The 20338-nt window shown below is 40.3% G+C and overlaps 1 protein-coding gene across 1 annotated transcript in view; it reads right to left on the bottom strand.

Moving 5' to 3' along the window:
- Nucleotides 1-4146: 4146 nt before the first annotated feature.
- The window catches only part of xkr7b (XK, Kell blood group complex subunit-related family, member 7b), a gene marked incomplete at its 5' end in the record, with an annotated part of 123940 nt that continues 107748 nt past the window's right edge, over nucleotides 4147-20338 (bottom strand). The window contains 3 exons of the mRNA XM_080897819.1: nucleotides 4147-9668; nucleotides 12234-12453; nucleotides 19706-19905. Of these exons, the coding sequence (XP_080753945.1) occupies nucleotides 8855-9668; nucleotides 12234-12453; nucleotides 19706-19905 (1234 nt within the window). The 3' untranslated portion in view covers nucleotides 4147-8854. The remainder of the gene's footprint in view (nucleotides 9669-12233; nucleotides 12454-19705; nucleotides 19906-20338) is intronic.

Raw genomic sequence — 20338 nt, forward strand, 5'->3', positions numbered from 1 at the left:
ACTTTTTACTGTCAGTTGCAATAACTCATACTGCGTTCTAGCCAGCTTGACGGAGTTTTTATACAGCTGGGTGGGTGCTATGATGTTACTGATAGTGAACTTTATTTTATTCATAAGGTTAGTTAGTAGAGTTGCCAACGGCTCCTTAAAAAAATGGAATGGTCCCTCATTCAGAGAAAATATTACGCGTTTCGTATTGAGCTGAGAAGAGACGCAGTTTGTCCCGGACTTTAGCTAGAATGGAAAAAGACACAAAGCTGGATTTATTCTGTCTTTACGCTGCAGCTGCCTCTTCTTCTCTCATTCTCTCCCCCTCCCTCTCCTGTTGCTACTTCAATCATGAAACTGATCAATGATCAGCTGATCAGCTTTTCTCTCTTGTTTATCGCCCACTTTGCGCCAGAAAGAGGAAACCTGCAGATGTCGCGCTAAACAACAGCAGCACGTTTAAGCTTGATCAGCTGTTGTTAGAATGTATTTAATATTAATTTCTAGTATCAGCTGATGTTTGCTGGAGCCACAGCTGTAAAGCTGCTGGTCATGATGTCAGTTTGGTTATCTGGTGAGAGGGAAACATGAAGATGAAACCAGGAGATGTCCTTACTGAATCATCAGAGCTGAACAGGTGATGGAGAAACAGGTTTACCTTTTAGGTGACATGAATGAGTTGAAGTTATCAACTGTTTCTGAGAGATAAATAACACCAGGATCCTTTTTTATGTAGCTGACAGCTGGTAACTGTGCAGGGGCGGGTCTAGCAAAGTTTTGCCAGGGGGCCAGGTAGGGCATTAACAGGGAAAGGGGGGCACAAAGAAATACTTTTCTTTCTTATTCTCATTTAAAATACCTAGTTTTTATTAAATAATTATCTAAATCTTACAACCAAAGTTTTTATCTGACGTAAAATGTATAGAAATCATACATATACCAACAAGACTGTGCATCACTGTCACAACAGCATTTGTTTTCATTCAAAGTCTTTATGGCTTTAATACCTGGTGGGTCGGTCTGTAGTAAAAATGCCCAATTTTTTTGTCCCAGTCCAGCCCTGCAGGTTATACTGGCAGTGTCACCATGCCAGCTGACTGTATTTTATCATCAGCCAGTGTTGTTCTTGATCAATATTACCAAAGTTTACCATAAGGCAGCATAGAAAGTATTTACTTGCTTTCAGGTTTTATTCAAATATTAGTCTTTTCAGTTGTTTCTCCACTTTTTTCCTGTTTCAAAATCAAACACCACTTTGTGAGAAGATTATCTTCTTTTTTTTAACAGGCATTGGTTTTGCATTGGCATTGGCTAATTTGTCAATTGTTTGTTACAAATGTTCGTATTTTAATTTTCAAAAATGTTTTTGCCCAAAACATATGTGCACTATATGTCAGTAAAAATACTATGCAAATATTGCTGTCCTTGAATGCTGAGTAAACACTGACAAAGCACTGATTGTATCTCTTGTACTTTATCAACGCAGTATCTAAAAACTTTGCACCGTAGTGGTTAAAATCTCATTCTAATAAGAGTTAAAAGTGCATTTGGTTATTAGGTTTATAGGGTTATTGAATTATGGTTAACGGTTGGTAGAATTTTTTTTTTAAACATTATCTGCCAATTAAATCTGCCACCCTTCTCCAAATCTGTGCCCCTACCTGGCCCCCCCAACAAAAATTTTCTAGACACGCCACTGGATGGTGGAGATTCAGATAAAAGAGGACAACAATTTAAAGTAGGAGGAAGGTGGGAGGGTAGCTGAAGAGCAAGAAAGTAAGGGGAGTGGGCAGATAGATGAGGACCGACAGGAAGGAGCAGTGAATTAAGTCGTAAGGTGGCAAGGTAAAAAACAAGGTCAATGACAGAGAGAGGGTAAGAGGACAAGAAGAGATAAAGAATGAAGGAAATAAATCAGTAAAGATAGGAGGTGAAGGAGAAAGGTACAAGGGTTAAAACAGTATAGAAAAATCACTAATAGGGTGGATAGAGGAGGTTGGAAGAACATAAGAAGAGGAATTAAAAGGAAAAAATGAATAAAAACAGAAAGAAGAATTATGGACATGTAGAAAACTGAAAACAGAGAAGTAGAAACTAGACAGAAATGAGTAAAGAAGGCAAGGAGTTTACAAGGTGAAATAAGAGATCAAACGAACAAGAAGTATTAAGAATACTCATCTATGTACACAATATGTTTTCTTCTAAGTAAATAAAAAGAAGAAAAAGATAAGAAAAAACAGACAACAAAGAAAATAAAAAAGACACAAACAGTTTGGTCGCCGGTCCTCCAGAGATGCCAAACAAATAAACAACAAATCCTCGGGATGTAGGGATGCCGATGCGAGAGAGATGGAGAGATCAAAGTACGTCTTTCCTCCTCGAGAGGAGTAGAGCCGAGAGGAAATGAGAGAAAGAAGGCGGGACCATTCGGGAGAATGAGGTTGGTGGAGCGCCAGCTTCGCTTTCAGCTCCGCCTCACTCTGGAAAATCCCCGTTAGACGATTAAAGACTGAGCTCCGTTTGCAACTTATTTAATGCAAGGAAACAGGTTTGAAATAAGACTTTGGAAATGTGGTGCAGCATTTATTGTGTCTGTAAGAATGTTTATAATAAACAATCAAATATTTTACTTTCATTTCTTTGGCTTCTCTGCTCTCTGTTCTTTACATTGTGTTGGAATTTCAAGAGGTTTTCAGTCAAATTTATGTAGAAATAACTTTGAGGTTCACAGTCTTGTGTACCAATCAGTCACACATGCCCCTAAATATAACACAGTTTAAATCTAATAAATAAAATATAATGCTGTTATGTGTCTACGCAGTCAAGCACAGGTAGTTACAAACTCAGTAAGTCAACGTAGGGTTTCTCAATCATGTAAAAGTGGCAGAGAAACAGAGAAAGTCTCAGCAGAACGGCTGATCTTACAAAGGTAAAGCTACAAACATATAACACAGGTTGAACGCATCGCAGTTGCAGCAGATTGTGAGTTTGTGTGAGAGCAAAGCATGAATGTGTGTGTCCTTTGCATTGGTCAGTCACACGTGTAAAGCCTGGCTATTCAAAGGCAGAAAGGAAAGCAGCTGAGAATACTGACTGTTAATGGACTTTGTAAGTATCACAGCTCATTAAGACATGAGAGGATTTGACAGAAGACAGTTTTAGCCTCATTCTTTCAGCTGCAGCATCTGTGTGGTTTAATGCTCAGAAAACAAGTCTAAAGAACAACTATTTTTTTTAAATCAAATGCGTCAGCTTCTTTTTCTTTTGGCTCGCCTCTTTATGGGTTGCCATGGCAGATCCTCTGTCACACCACACCTCTGCAGTTCATCCATGAATCTTCTCTGTGGTCTTCCTCTTTTCCTCCTACCTGGCAGCTTCCTATTCATCATCCTTTATCCAGTATATGCACCGTCTCTAAACCATACTTAGGTCTCACTATCATCTTGTAAACTTACCCTTTCACTACAAATCACCCCTGACATTCGTCTCCACCCACTCCACCCAGCCTGCACTCTCTTCTTCACCTCTCTTTGCGACTGTCTGTTGCTTTGTATGGTTGGCCTCAGGTATTTAAACCTCCACTGCTTGCAGGTTCACAGTTACACCTGTCTCCCTGTCCTTTACACACATATTCTGTTTTGCTTTTGTTCCTCCACTCTCCAGAGCATACCTCCACCTCTCTCTTCTCTAGTCTCTCAATCAACACTCTTAAAGCAAACATTGTAGGAGTAGGAGTACTACGATAACAGATGCAGAGTTTATATGTGCAAATATGATAAAAGTACTGCAAAAAAGTACATATAGGTCCACTGTGTATCAAGACTTACATAACAATCGAACCGTTGTACATTTATCACTAATGCTCATCGAGGGAAGACTTCACATGCTTGTAAAAAACGATGAGGTCCTCCAGAACTAGTGACGCTATTTTCCAGAGAAGTGATTGGGCAGTAGATGATTTCGTACCTGCTCTAGAACATAATCTGGCCCTGAGCAGGTTAGGTCTGCACCAGAAGTTAGCACGGTAATGTACACTGAGCTGCAGATCTATGTAAAATCTTGAGTTTATTATATTTTGAGCAAATATAGATGTAACCTGTAAAGGGAGACGAGAAAAAGAGACACAAGCACACACGGGGAGCTTATTTTGCTGGCCGTTCAGCCATGTTTACTACAGTATTGTTCCCATCTACAGTTATCAGCACAGCTTGTTGAGTTCTTTTTTAACATCGTCATAGATATTTTCACCACTGGTTTATTTTCTGCTCGTTCACTCGGAGGATGTTTAAGCAGCATTATCAAAAAAAAAACTAAGAGCACATCCTTACAGACATACTGTACATACGACACATACAAACCAAAGCACACGTACTCATACACGCACGTCTTAGAATAGCATCACTCTGATATATACAGATATAGAGAATGAGTAAAAAAAACAAGAAAAAAAAGAAAAACTATTTTCAGTTTTTACATCTCAATATAAGAGTCATACCAAAGACATGGCCACCAAGTGAGTAAACAATAGATAAATAGATATAAAACAAATACAAAAATAAATAAACATAAATACTTGCATTAATTGATAAAAGATGATTTGAGTTTTTTAACTCACTGTTTACTTTTAAACATGTTTTTTTGTTCAAGTCTATATATAATCAGCGCACCACTATTAACTGATAATTTTACCTCAACAACAAAGTACTGGTTCATTACCCAATCGGAGAACGCGAAAGCCCGCCCCTCAGCCCCGTGACTGGGTGGTTGACGTATGTATCGTCTGTACATTAGCCGTTAACATCATGTTCGACATGACATGATCACGTGTGACACAGAGTCACTGTTTTCAGCACCATTAACATCGCCATGACTGTCACCATTGTACCAACATCCACAACTTCAGGTAGGACACAGCACTGTCCAGATAAGAAAACTGTAATTATCAAGACTTTTTTTGTTGTTGTTTTTTCTTTTTTTTCTTTAAAATTTGCTTTCCTGAATTTTTCGGACCACCAACGGCTGTGGTGTTAAAAACACGTAACAGTTTTTTAGCATACCTGCAAACCTTGTTAGCATCAGAGCACTGCTTTACTTGCTTTAAACTGGCTACTACACATATCCCTACAACGCCTTCGAGGACTTGTTGTTTGCAGTGGAATTTTAGGGGTGAGGTTGCAGAGCCCCTCAAGTTTAGTTGTATGACACTTTCACATTAGCATATTATGGTGGCTCTCGTGCACATGTGACTTCAAGGGCTCTGGGGAAATTGGCAGAACCATAGACTGCATATGAAAGATGGACGTGGAAGTCTGCATTCATTCTAAAGCAGCCGACCGAAGCGAAGTGCTTGGACCAGTTTCCCATAAGACAGATCTACCGTGGCTCGGGACCTCAGGTCGCAAAAGGCAAAGATGACGACAGCCATTCATTTTTTATACACAGTCTTATAGTCGCAGCACATCCACAAGATCCAAACAAACATTGTGTGGTAGTGAAGTATGAGTAGCAGCAGATTAAACAGATCACAGCAAAAGCTTAGAGAAACTGGGTGTGCTAGAGGATGTTATTCAGGTACTGGCCAGGGATGATTTGGCTCTTATTTGTCTAATACAGGATATGTAACCACAAAGTACATCATTAACCATGATTGCTAAAAAGCAAGTATATAAGCTGCTCGTAGCGATTTGCTCTACCAACTGACCTAAAGTACACAAGAGACTGTAATTTTTCCTACGCTTATTCCTGCAAGACATTACAATAAACTTGTGTACAATCGGCATACAGTTGAATTGAAGCCACACTGGAAACAGAAGCAGGAAGAAACTCCAAAAGTAAAGGGCACACTGCTCCTGTCTACTTGTAATCTAATTACAAGTTATGTTTTCCGGATATAATCTGTCAGGTGAGCTTTTTGAAGGACTACAGTCTAAATGTTGGCACAAATTCGTGGCTGTTTAATGTGGTATTTACTGTGACATTTGTGCCATAAAAGTAGTTTTTTGTGCTTGTGGCTGTTAGCCATAAATATAGATCCCCTGAAGACTTGTCAAACCAGAGCAAGTGCACAAACATCTATGGGGTTTATGTTTCAAATACAAATGCTTGTATTTGGTGTGAAGTTGACGAATCACGTGTTCGTTAGACTCTGATGAAGACTTAAAGTCAACACATATTGTCTGACTTTGCCAGAAAGCTTGTAGAATAAATCATCGTTGTACTTTAAAACAGAGTGCCTTGGTTTTGTTTTGTTTTGTGCCATCCCCAGTCAATATCTAGCATCACTTCATAAATTGTATTATTATTATTTTAAAGATCTTCCAATTCCAAGTCCTAAGGTTAATAAATCAGTTAAACTGGCATCATGAGCAGCTAGTCTTCATCACTGCATGGTGCACTAAATGCATTTTGAAAAGCGCTTTCATCAACATACTTCTTAATATGCATCTGGGTCACATAATGTAATGTTTTCTACATCAGCTATCCTTAAAATAAAACCACAGCATAGGTTGAAGTATTTCTGGGATGGCCATAAAGATCAGATCACCTTAAATGCACAGACTAACCCTAAAGGCTTTTAAGTAAAAGGAGAAAGAACGTCTTTGAAAAGAACTTCAAAGAGAGGCTGCCGGAGAGAAAGCTGTTGTGTAAAATGCAAGAGGACAAATGCTGGCTTTGATGCAACTATTTTATATTGCATCAAAGCATATTATATTTCCTTTTAACTGTTCTTCCTTTGGGTGGTGTTGCTGACCCTGCGTGATTCTTTCAGCATCCAGCAGCTTCTAATTAATATCAACACATCCACACCTGGGAGCAGCAGCATTTAAACTTCGACCTCTGAAGCTGCTTACTGATCAGCTCTGCTGGATATGTTCAAGGTGTATCTTCCTGCTGCAGGTCATCGCAACAAGAGTTTAAAGGTGCAAAGAGAATTTCTATGCCAATCTGCTTTTCCTTTCTATTCAACAAACGTACTGCAAATCTATCAGCCTTTGGGGGCAGGGGTACATAAGGATATCCAGAGCAGCAGCTAATGGATATCTGAGCCAGGATTTCCTGCTCTGTCCAGAAGTCTTTGTTTACTATTGCAGATTAATTTTAGAACTGATTGTTTTGAGATTGCATTTGCCAAAATTCAATCCCTTATTTGGTCTATGGACAGACTGTTTACCTGTATGCAACCAAGGCCCTGTGCTAATTTAATAGAAGACCAACAGGACTACAAATTGACTACAAACAGAAAACAAAAGCATCTGCTTCCAGATTTCAGATTCTTCTTATTCTTATGCAGACATCAGTCTGAATTCAAATCTTCAGAAATCTTTAAATCAAAGACCTGATTGTGGATTTATTTTGTAAACAGCGCCACCTTTCACTCGACCCTTGCCAACATCTTGTTTCTGAGAAGAAACGGCACCTAATGCTGACTAGCTAGCTTAATAAAACATGAAGGTGCTTTGCATCTTTAATTGTTCGTATTCAGTTTGCTTTGAGCAAATGTCTGTTATTCACTGTTAAATGTATTCAGCAAAGTAGTGTTGATACCGTAAAGAGTAATTTCTCACTGTTTTCTTTGAAAAATGTTGTTTGTGGAAACCTTCATATTCTACATATTACGAGTTCTGAAAAACTTTGGATGAGATTTAGAATTTCACAAGAAAATGAAGCTTTTTCACTCAAAAGTCATTCGTCTAACTACAGCTTATTATAACAGCTTATATCTGACATCTGTATTTATTCAACTGTACATCACAGGCCTGTTTGTGGTGAGTTACAGCATGCCATATGGTGGGAGCCATGGCAGAAGTTGCCCACTTTCACATCCTCACATTTAGTCCTGATTTATTTTTTCCAGACGAGTCCTTTCTCGTGTCGGGCATTGACAGCGCAGCTGGGATGTAAACAGGGAGACTTTTGCTATGGCTGCTATCATAACACATATGGATGAGTGAATATATCACATGTAGATGTCAGGCCTACATTTCCATCATCGTGGTCGCATGAGATCGGAGCCAAGCGTACAAGATTACGTTTCTTTTGGGACACGACTGACGGATGGTTGTGAGGGACATGCAACCTTTTGGTGTCATAATTGGACACAAATTAGCAAATATTGTTGTGTTTTATTCTTGCTAAAAGAAATGCACGACTTTATATGCATGTGTTCTTCCATGTTACTGTGATTCTCAAAGTATGAAACATAACAAGTTCGCAATGAGTTGGTGATTGCGATGTTAAAAAATGTCTATTTTTTGGATGCAAAGCAAGATATCTTTGTTACCAAATGTCTGACGAAGGACTGGAAAATGACTTTTTTCAATTTAAGTCCCGACTTTACAAAACCAAATCACACCGAACCAAACTGATTGCATGTCCCATGCATTTCTAGTTTCCTAAACATTCCTCGGAAAGTCTCTGTTGTCTTTCTTGGGTCAAAGGCTCAAGTTCATGCAGCCGACCGCTTCTCAATTATCTCAAACTTCACAACTTAATTTCTTGCAAATTATTTTACTTCTTGTACTGACCGTGCAGGATAAAACAAAATCTAACACACCTTGGTCCCAGGATGAGGGATATTTTCCTTCCCTCAAAACTTTTAGAAAAAAAAATTCGAAGATTATCCCAGTTCAGCATTACTCCGCTGACTTCCCATGGCTCATTCATGCTACTTACTCCCGGACTGCTTTGGTCCCAGATTGCGCTTCACATTTTACAATCAAGTTTTGACAGCCTCTCAAAGAGCTGCCCGACACACAGCATCTTCTTTTCGTGCTTCTCTTGGCGTAGATAGTCCTGGGATGAGAACTGATCTCAGGCTGAGCCTTGGTCCCAGACTGCGTTTATAAGTTTAAAAGCCACTGTTGGCTTAAACAGTTGTCTCATATTCCAATACCTCTTTGCTGCCCATCATGCTGCTCCTGTACTGTATCCGGGGGCTGATGCCTGATGTGGTCTCCAGAAGCAGAATGGTCTTGCGCAGACGTCGATCGATAAAGTGCGCATCCCATGCTGGGTATCGCTTTCTCGGGAGGTCGATCCGGATCACGGGTCCCTCATGTGCACGAGATGACGAGGAGGTCCTGTGAAGGAGTGCAGGAGAGGAGGATGGGGAGGGACGTACCTGGAAGACAGGCAGGCAACTGTCTCTGTCCCTCTCCCTGTCCCTTTCTCGCTCCCCGGGAACTGGCTCCCCTGTGTCTTTAGTCCTGGGCAGAGTCCTTGGAGGACTGGTAATGACTATATCCGTTTGGGATCCTTGTGATGGAGTAAGGCAAGCATCAATCACTCCCGCCACCCCTCCTGAACCTACCACGCCCTCGTCAACACATCCTCCCCACTGTGAGCCTAGAACAGGCCCATCTGGGTGCAGCCAGCAGTAGTACACCAACATGAAGAAGGTTCCCAGGGCAAAGCTGCAGGCCACCAGACATACAACCACCAGGGCAGAAGAATCGGCCGTTTGTGGGTCACGGTAGGTGTACCAGGCGGCAGTCAGCGCCACGTTCTCAGCCAGTGTCACAGAGTAGTAGACAGTCATACGGAAACGGCTGGGGCCCTCTTTGACATTGAACCAGCAGAAGATGTAAATGATGCCCACCACCATGTTGTAGATGATCTCCTCCCACTTGGACATGCAGAAGTCAGTCTCACCTTGGATAATCCAAAAGGTCATGACACACCTGGAAAGACAACACAACAATACAGCTAGTCTCGACAACAATGCGCATGGGCCTTATAATAAGATATGATATACAGATTCTTTTGCAAAATTTCAATCAGGTTGTAATAGTATTTTATAACTTTGCACTCTTTGAAAAGGAAAATAGATTAGCCCAGAACATGCTTCAGAACGCCAACAAACTGGCATAAAATGTTTCTATGTCAAAAGATTATTTTAGGACCCTACAGTCAGCTGTTAGAAAGCTAATGCTAGCCTATGTGTTAATAAGCTACTGTAGATAACAGATGTACATAAGGAATCTGCAAACATAACACATTTCTTAACTTATAGACACTGACATTTGCAGTCAGTTTTGTAGGAACTGAGTTTCAGTTTATTTGTCTTTATTGCCCAAGTTTTAAAATTGAAGACAGTCATGATTCCCACTGGAAGATTGCTAAAGATGCTTGTGATCCCTCACATTTTTCCTCTAGTTCTCCCAGCAGTACCAATTATGAAATCATACAAAACATAAGAATCTAGAAGACTGGCATGAGCTTCAGTGCTCTCCAGATAATGCCCCAGTCAAACAGCCCTAGAGACCATCTGGCAACCACTGGTCACAAGAGATATATAGTGCAGCCATGAAAACTTTGTTGCAACTAGCAGGTTGCCATTGTTGTCAGTAAACACCAACTGGTCAGCAAACAATTGTGAACTACTCGCATGCAGTAGTGTCTGAAAAATGTGCCACAAACTGGAAACAGAGACTGTTCGCCTTCAAAATAATTTTGAAATCTGTTGGTTGCACAACTTTTACTTTCAAGAGGAACATTTACTGTCTCTATTTTCCATCAAACGTTTTCTAGTTTTACAACAGTTCTGAGAGTAAATGGCAAATGTTTGCAGACATGATGATGTCCTCCATGCAAACTACAGGTAAAGCACCCTATTTGAAACCATTTTCACAACTGCCAACAAACTCCAGCAACCACTCACAAACTGGTTGCCGATTAGTCTCTAGGTCTGCATAGCTGAGGGCTTAGCGACCTTTTTGGCGAGCTTCTCTGTTTTCTCTGTTTACAAGTTTACGAGTGGCAAATACTTGTAATTCTAATGACCAACTAACCTTCAATTAGCATCACTGTCAGGATATACTTTGTTTATAGAACCAGTATTGGAAAGGCTCAAAATCACCAGAGCTGTCAAAATACTAATGAGATATTTTTGGACTGTTTTTTACTGTAAACTTTGTTTGTGAGGCCAATAGAAGTGAAATTAACTCAGCTGTTGACATAATTTAACAGAAATCCACAGAATTTTGTCTTTGCCTTAGAATTGCAAATTACTGTATCCAAGTGATGCGAGCGAACAACATGCCAGATTTATTTAAGCCTGCAACAGCTGATTTTCTGGACAAGCTTGCAGCTGTTACCGAGCACTATTTTGTTTCATTTGAGCGATTTCTCCATTGTCCACAAACCAGTGTCTGACATCACAGAGGCTGTGTTCATCTATTAAATAAAATCTGCGCACTTCACAAACATCTGAGGGAAATTAAAGGTCTCTTCAAAAGCTGACTGCTTCTCAGTGTACACCAGCTAATTGCAAACTCTGACTGCATGCTGTTTGGTGCTGAGCAGGATGTGAAGAGAGGATATTTAAAGCTTTGTTACTGAGAAAAGCTGTGAGAACAATCACAGTATGAGAGCAGTAAAAATGAACCAGTAAAGTCGTGAGCTGAACAGCCAAACAATGCGATGCAGCTCGCAACAACGCCCCGAAAACCGAGGGAGTTGCACATTCAGGTGATAGTGCTCTGTAGGGTCTTCACCACAAGTAGCACCTTTCACATTGTGCCATTGTTTTCACATTTGATTTATATCAGTAATATAAAAATATTGATTATAGCTGCCTTGAGTACAGGAAGTCACAAATGAACACTAAGACAAAGGGGCAATACAAGACAGATAACATAAATCTCTCAGTTGTGCCTCAAAGTACATCCCTAAACACAAAGCGATGATATCAGGCAATCCATTTCTAGAGAATTTAATGAATGCTCCTGGCACAGAATATCACATCTAAGCCATTTAAAGTAGAGCGAACACATACAGGAATGCCCGAATGCAAATCATCGCTGGGCATGAGATAAAACGTTAAGACTGACCTTCTCCCTATAGAAGGCTACATTCTTTCAGCACCAATTTGCTAAACCTGCTGTATGAATAATTACAATTAACACTGAAAGTATTTTATAAATTAGGCCCTGCTAAATGTCCCTGCTTGGGGGAAGAACCTGTAAAGTGTGTAGGAAGCTGTTTTCTGCGATTTAACAAGCAAGAACGAGCAGATTAAAAAGGTTTATGTATAAAGGGAATATATTTACCAAACTTGCTCTTTATATATTGTATTACTTGACTTTCTTTAGTTTGATTTTTGTCTACCTGCTGTTGGAATGCAAGTTGACTAATATTACTGGAACAGAGTATAGATTTCTCTCTATAACAAAAAAAATGCAGCAGGTGTCTAATTCTTCCCATTTGGGGTCCAGATTCTTAACATCAGGTCACATATGGCGCACCAGTGGCTGACGATGAATATGCCGAAGTAGAGCTGGAAGACGGAGGCGAAGAGAGCAAAGGCCACGGTCCTCGCCCCAATCGTGAAGAAGTGCCACAGCATCTGGGCGATCACGGCCTTGTAGGACATGGGCAGCTTGTCGTCACGGGAGTCACGGAGGACCTTCTGGTAGGAGGCGATCATCCAGGCCAGTGAGACCAAGGAGGCCGAGGCAGATAGACCTGGACAGAGGGGGGCAAACATAAGAGGACTATAGTTATTAACTTGACTGAATAGCTCATAATAAACAACACCAGTGATATTGTTAAATAGAATTATAAAGCTACCCGAGCAGGGAGATTACATGCTGCAGAGTGGTAGAAAAGAGAAAAAAACCCTAAAAGTGGCATTTTAATTTTGACCTTGGAAAGAGAAACTTTAAACTGCATCTTAAATTTGGATGTCGCAGTGTGTAGATTGTGGGGTGTGCGGATGCAGAAAAGAGTTTGAGATGTCAAATAAAAGGTGAGCCGTTTATCAGTCACAGGAGCATCCCGGGACTAACACGAGGAGCCTCAGACAGCCAAAGTACGCTGACTAAACAGATGACGCAACAAAGGGAAGCCCGAGGCTGCACGCAGAAGGCTGATGGGGGTCTGAACACAGGAGGGTAACGAGACAGCTGAACATAATCAAGAGGCATGATGTACAACTCACATCGAGATGCAGCTAACTAGCAAAGGAGAGTAACACTAACCAGAATATCAACAACTGACGAGAAATTAACAGATTGAAGCATGAACACCAAACAAGGCAAAGAAAGGACAACAACAAACACAAACAACTAAACGGCGAGAGGAGGCTAGAATCACACAACTAAAAGGCTTCACTACACTGGACTAAGAAACACAGACAGCACAAGATCAACTTACAACAAAGGATCAAAATCACTATCAGGGATTCTTCAATGTTAACTAACAGAGGTAGTTTAAATTGCCCCGTGTGGCTCAGTAATGTGGTCAGGTAATTGTAAGCTGATTTATTGCTTGTATTATGAAATGTCTGAGATGTGGTCCGTGAGTTCTGTAACTAAGAAAAAATGTACTTGATAAAAATGTGCCTTCTTTTCTTATCAAGGTCTTCTTTTAGTAATGCTGCTGTATTAGGCGTCTGCTTGGGAGTCCAATTTTGAAAGCACACTGAATCTCTCCCGGTGGGTCAAGAGTCAGATCAAATAACTTCCAGCTTTTAACTTGAATTTAAGTTTAGGGGAGAAAAACAAAGTCCCAGCGATCCAAATTGTCAAACGTGGAGACCCAAGACTGCGGCTACAAGCACTCAGCTTTGGTGTGAGTTCGTGGTGCGCACTCTTGTGAATGTAAATGTAATGATGCTCGTCAGTGACCCGCTAAGCAGTGAGGAAAAATGCAGTTTAGTCTATGTGGAGCAGCCAACTTCTCATCACCAGTACTGATCCTTGAGATCTTTGGTGAAATCAGAGATAATCACATAGATGTGCTGAAAACAATGAGCCGTCTACAGACAGCTGCACTGTTTAAACTGATCCGGAGGAGCACAACCAGAAGACCTCACAGGGGAGGTTGCCCTTTTTAAATCAGGTATGGTTTTGCCTTTTTTTAGTTGGAGTCACAAAGCTTTAGTCCCAGCTTTAATCCTTCAGGTGGGAATACATGTGAAGTACTAAGAACCATCTCACCCTACAGTAGTATGGCTTTCGTTTTTTGAACATGCTCCTACAGTTTTCTCTTTTTTCCACGCTTGTTCCCCGAGCTTAAAATGTGTTTATTTATTTCCCGCCGTGCTGAGTGGAGGCCTGCTGGAGCATTTCCAGTTGTTTCTTTTTATTTTAATAACTCTGTCATCTTCTAAAGTCAGTTCTTTTTTCTCATTTTGATTTAGGCAAAGGTAAAATGTGTTTTATAACTACTAAGTCTACTAGTGATCTCAATCCATTCCCACAGTGAGTACTATAATCCTGAGGATCGACAAAGGAAGTCCTGACGTCTGGGATCTCTTCATGAGTCTACTGTATGAGGAAAGGGACACTCCCAGGTTGCTAACAGAAACAGGAAGATTAGAAAGTCTGGGATTACTCCAGGATTCAGAGCTGGAGTTGTTCAAGTGATCAGCATAGGGAATGTGAGAGGTTTGGACAATAATAAGGATGAGATTAGTGAACTTACTGGGAATATGGCTGAAACCTTTCTCTGACATCTGGTTTAACTTCACTGACATAAGGACAAACACAAAAAAAGGGTTAGGGTTGCTGGCTGTCAAATTTATCTGGACTTGAACCAGTTTCTACTGAAGTCAAATAATCATTAGCCCGCACATGTAACTTTCAGGCCTGCTGCGAACCGCCCAGAGCACAGTTTAGCATATTAAATATTCATGCATGTTAATCGTGCAGCCTTGTCTAAAATTAGCCGTGAATCAGACTGAGAAGGCATTAAAATGTAAGCAGAGAAAGAGCGGCACCGACTTTGCATTTGATTAATCTGAAGATTTTTCTAAAATATTTCTCTTAAAAACTGAGATCAACCTTAAAAAGAAAGTTTAAAGTCGACTCAGAGGTGCAGAGTTTGAACTGGTCCTCAGCTGGAGAGCGCCATTTTTTCACAAGTCAGAAAACTTATTGTGTTTAAAATCTCTTTTTACTTTTTCACTTTTATTAAATTTAAATGCTGTTGCACATGTAAGATTTTCCTAGCACAGCAGGGACACAGCGCTAGGCACATATTTTTGTTTACATGTGACATGTTTCTTTGGTTTTTAATATACTTTTTGTCTTCAGTTTTGCAGTGTTTGTAGTTTGTCTCCTTATTTCTAAACTTGGCTCTCTTTATGCATCAGCTTGTTTCGTCTAACACGAATGGAAATGGGGGGAAATGGCTGAAACTATTAAAACACCATCAAGCGTTGCGAACAGAAGCATTCTCGGCGTCTGTGCGGCTTGGTTGGAAAATGGAAAATATCGTGACAAAACAGCAACGGTTTTGTTCCATCTTTGAACAAAAACAATTTAACACAGACCAGTGGCAGGCCAGAGAAACCACAGAGTGTTTCCTTAATGAGGTCTGATTAAAGGAGAGAGCTGTCACTCCTTTACTGTACAGCCTGCTTGAAACAATATGTCTCAAGAGGATTCAGCAGCATTAAGAACAGAGAAAATTATGGGCTACCTTCACCAGACAAATGCTATATATGTATTAATAAAGGAAAGGGAGTTCTTTAAACTTCAAACCTCTGTCTACTTTGATTTGATATATGAGTCATTCCCCTTAAGCTGCTTTAATTTTGGAAAGGAAATGATCTCCAATGAATTTCACAGAAACTGAAACATCTGGTATTGCATGAACTGAACTCTTTGGGTTTTTACATCTGTGCTATTTAACATAATTAACATTATTGGAAACCAATGTTTCCAAGAGTCCTGCTTGCTGTCTTTGATATCATTCAGCTGCTTCAGCTGAGAGGATCTCGTCCCAAGTTTATTCGCACTTCCAGTCGACCATCTTGGACCACAGCTGGCAACGGTAGTCTTTGTTCTGCGGTGGAGATCCACTCTAACATGGGCTCATTTAGAACTGCTTTATATGTTTCAACCTCTCAAGATTACTCAAGATAACTTGAGTCCAAGGCTGTGGAATCCAGCTGTAGGATGAGAGACTCGCTGGAGAGGCAGCAGATCATATCGTTCAGTTATTTTACTTTACTGCACTTTTCCTGATGGGAGGAAACTACTTTTCTCAGCTGGCTGGGTAACATTTCAATAACGCCCTGAAAAAGTTGGATGTTTTGGTGTATTCACTTAGGTTGCAGCCACCATGACCGTGATCTGGAAGAAAACCAATGACATGATTCGTTTTTTCAAATTCTAAGATGTTGGAGAAATGTTTAAGCGTTCTTTATTCTATGTAGTTTTTGTTGGTTTTAAAGTGTCATCAATGTGATGGAACATTTTATGATTGTGCCCTTCTCTGTGTGAAGCTGGCCTTACTGATGTGTCCGTGGCATCATGTTTCGTCTTTATACAGTCTTTATAAGATCGTAATAAGTCAACTGTACAAGCCGTCTTTGAATGGAAGGCTCTGACTCAATTCTTTGACCATGGCGAGTTTCTATAAATGGTTCTATTATTTGTTGTCAAAAGCCATGCTGCCATGTTCCTTATTTGTTCTTTTACCCCTTTGCAAATTAAAATTGCAAAAAACAACAACAACCTGTTTGTGTGTAAATCGATTTGTTTCAGATTTTAGTAACAATGTCAGTGATCAGTGGGTTCATTTAGCTAATGTGGATTCTGGGATCCAAACAGTGTCTCTAATCTCTAAAAGTTGAGAGAGCCAAACGTTTGACCCCAGACCATCTCCCCCGGGATTTCAAGGAACGGATGATGTTGTCTATAAACAATGAGAGATCTGCAATGAATCGCCTAGTGGATGGGGATGCAAAAAAAAGAAGAAAAAAAAAAAAAAAAACAGGAAAATGATTGTTTCCTGGGATAAAATCACAGGGAATTGCTTTCAAAGGGTGAAAGCACTTCAGGATCGAGTCTTCTTCGCTCTCCGGACTGCCCAGGTAATTGTGGCCAAAAAAATGGTTTGGAGTAGAGATTAAACACAGCAGATAGAAACAAAATTGGAAATTTGCGAGCATGAAAAACAAGTCTGATAAAGAAAACCCCCAATCGGAGTGGAGTGGTACATTTCATATTAAGGGAAAATATGGAGATGGAGCTATCAGTGTTCTGGAGGAGGAACATTGATCATGTTAAAGTTACTGTAGCTGGAAGAGAAATAGATTAGAAAATAAAAGCAAAAATAAATAAGTAATCGGAAAATCACCTTTTCAAGATCACCTGTCTACAAACTGAGATGAACTTAATCCAACCGCAGCCTGTTCTCTCAATCAACAATTGCCTCCATTACTGTAGCTGATAAATCACAACCAAATTTATAAATCAGGTTAGCAACGCAGCAACTATCCTGAAGCATAGCTTGAGAAAATACACTAAAACATCCATGCAATAAATGAACCCAAACCAAAGGGAATTATGACTAAACAGTGACAGATGCAGTTTGTTACGCTTGGAAAGCTCAGCATTTGGAGGAACTGGGACCAGCCAATGTTTGGGATTTGTCCTTAACAGATGACTTGAATGATTAATTGGCTACACCGACACTCGATTCGTGTGACAGATAAAATGATAATGGATAATGATAGTGCAATGATGGTGAATCTTCTCAGCTCTTCAGTACTGCCGGCACTGCAGGAGCGTATGTATGAGTGCCCACATTAAAAAACATGAATGCTTTTTAACAGATGGTAGGTCAAAGTAGACAGGGATATTTGTGTGTGAGAGCTCGGACACGTTTATCTCTGAGAGGAGTTTCGCTTTTAGACTATGAGATAAAGGATGTTTGGTAAGGAGGGACACAAAGGACGGTTCGAGGTTAAAAAGCATCTATTATACATTTCCCAGTTTTTTCACACATACTGCTCAAAATGTTAAAGCTCTCATAATAAACCTAAATAAACCCACAAATAACGCAGGTGTGTGTATGAATAATGCTTGAGAGTCACAGTTCTTCCTCATCCTTAATATGAATGATGTCATAAAGAGTGGTTAAACCTAATACGGTCGTCTCAGTGAGCACAGCTCTGGCTGTGAGCACAGAAGCCACGCCCACTCACCCCTTTTTTTAGGGGGCAGCCAATCAGAAGAAAGTTGTCTTAAAGAGAGGAAGATGGGAGCTACCACAGCTCGTTTAATGAGAGCCCCTCAGCTTCCTAGGTCACACACCTATGGCATAAATTTCAGAATGCTGGGTGATTTGCAGGAAAGGTGACGTCTTACATGGTCAAGGTCACCGGGATTAAAACTTGTGAGACTTTTATTAGATGCTCCTATTTTAAGAATTTGAAAATCCTACATCGCCTGATTCTCGAGTAACTGCATTCACACACTTCAGAGTCCATGTTTATGACTGATTATGATGTAGCAACTTATGCAAAGCTACTGTAGCTACTGCACACAATAGGTTCCCTATAAAAACATGCTTTCAAAGGCTAAATTGTACTGTAATCAGGTATATTTACTCAGGAAGAGTACTTAAGTAGTAAATTGAGGTACTTGTTAATCACTTGAATATTTTATTGTGATGAGGCTTTATCTTCTGGTGCACATCGTGTCTTTGTGTCTCTAGTCTGATCAGCTCCGGTGCTTATTATTATTTTGATGTAGTTTCATGTTTTTATGCCATCACTGTTCAGCAGTTTTTATTATTTTTAGCTGTTATTAACATACAGTTTTTTTCCTAATAACTACTTTCTGCACTCGATCCACTTTTTTAAACTTTACAGAACAAATCACGGGATTTTATTTTGTTAAATATGCCATTTCTTATTAACTGATGACTTCATTGTGATTTTCTGAACGAGTGTAATCTGTGAGCTCACCAGTTAAGCATAACAATCTAAACTGTGATATTCACACAACGTGCATTAGAAGACTGGATTATATTACTGATCTTTGACTGTACGGGGATTTGGATTTAAACATTTTTGTTTTTTTAACATGAAATATTAAAATAACACAGTGTTACACTCTCAAAGGGCCGTAAGTCGTCTTCTAATGAATGTCAAAGCAGATGTGCTATGTTTCCTGCAGAGACGCAGACTCTGTGTTGTCACTGCAGCCATGCACGTCGATATCGCTGCTACGCTGAGCACAGTCGGTGCGCCCTGCGTCCACTGCAGCCATGGCTGCGCCTCGCACAGATGTTTGCCCTCCACTCGTCTGTAACTGAACACAGAGTCGTAGGAGGAGAGCAAAGGTGAACTTTAAAGATATTCAAATGCAGGAAGTTAGTTTTTTGGATTCTGCAGACTACATGTGTGCGTTGTGGGTTTTATGAGTCAGCTGTGTGTTTTGTGCTATTTAAATATGTTTCTGACACTTGTCTTCTGCTGCTGCTGGTGCCCGCCAGGTGTGTGTGAACACGGAGTGTGAAAAGTACTGAAGTGAACACACACACACACAGAGAGAGAGAGAGAGAGCGGGGGAGAGAGACTGTTTTGTTTTATTCATCAAAGGCCAATCTGCTTCTTGTAAGAGGTGCATGAATAAAGCATAGATTCTCCTAGTGATATCACACACTCACACATTCACACACACAGAATAAGTTTGCTTTATTACTGTTTGGTTCTTATTTCTTAGCTCAAATCAAGTAAGTTTATAGACTGATTTCCTGCTTTAACTTTGACCCTCTGCTTCTTCATCTATTACACGTCTTGGTCTTTGCAGCAATAGTGCTGTTTGCCCAATCTCAGCAGAAAACTTTGCCTTGTCTTATGATAGCCACTGGTAATGATGGCTAAAAAAAAGCACAATAAAGCTGTATATCATTCACTCTAAGAACAAGAATTTTAAAAATCTTTGAAAAAGGAGAAGACAGCTGAATGCGTCACCTTGCAGAGGCAGAACACCGCTTTCATGGACCATGATGCTCAGCTGCAGAACGAGCTGTGGAGCCGACTTCAGGAAGGCCTCCAGGAGGCGGAGCATGGTGATGTCAGCGCTCTCAAACATCAGCCTCCAGTGGAACTGGCGGCGGGGCCCGTTGCTGTTCCAGCGGCTCTTGGCACCCAGGTAGAGGGCGTGGATGTATCTGAGGGTGAGAGAAAGAGGTTTAAGGGCGGTGATTTATCCCATTAAACATCAGCCTTTGTTTTTAGTTACAACGTGAAAGTCAACCCAAAAATAAACCAATAATAACTTTAAAAACTGTAGTGGCAAAGTAAAAGTTTGGGCTTTATGGATGAACATACATGACATTTTCACCAAGCAAGACTGGAAAATGTTTGGGAAAAACTGGGAAAAAATGACTGATGAAAACTGGATAAACTGATGAAAGTGAAACTATTCTTAAGCTTCGAAAAAAGTGGCCTCTTTACTGAAAAGGGCCGTGCTTGGCATCCTTTCTAAAATCACACGAGGGGTTTTCTAGCACCAGATACAGACTGGGATCTCCATGTATGATCTTTCCTTATTATTCCTGCGTCTCTGAGATATGTTATCAGAGCAAGTCAGATTTCTACTGA

The sequence above is a fragment of the Rhamphochromis sp. 'chilingali' genome (assembly GCF_963969265.1).
Source record: "Rhamphochromis sp. 'chilingali' genome assembly, chromosome: 12".
Lineage (NCBI taxonomy): Eukaryota > Metazoa > Chordata > Actinopteri > Cichliformes > Cichlidae > Rhamphochromis > Rhamphochromis sp. 'chilingali'.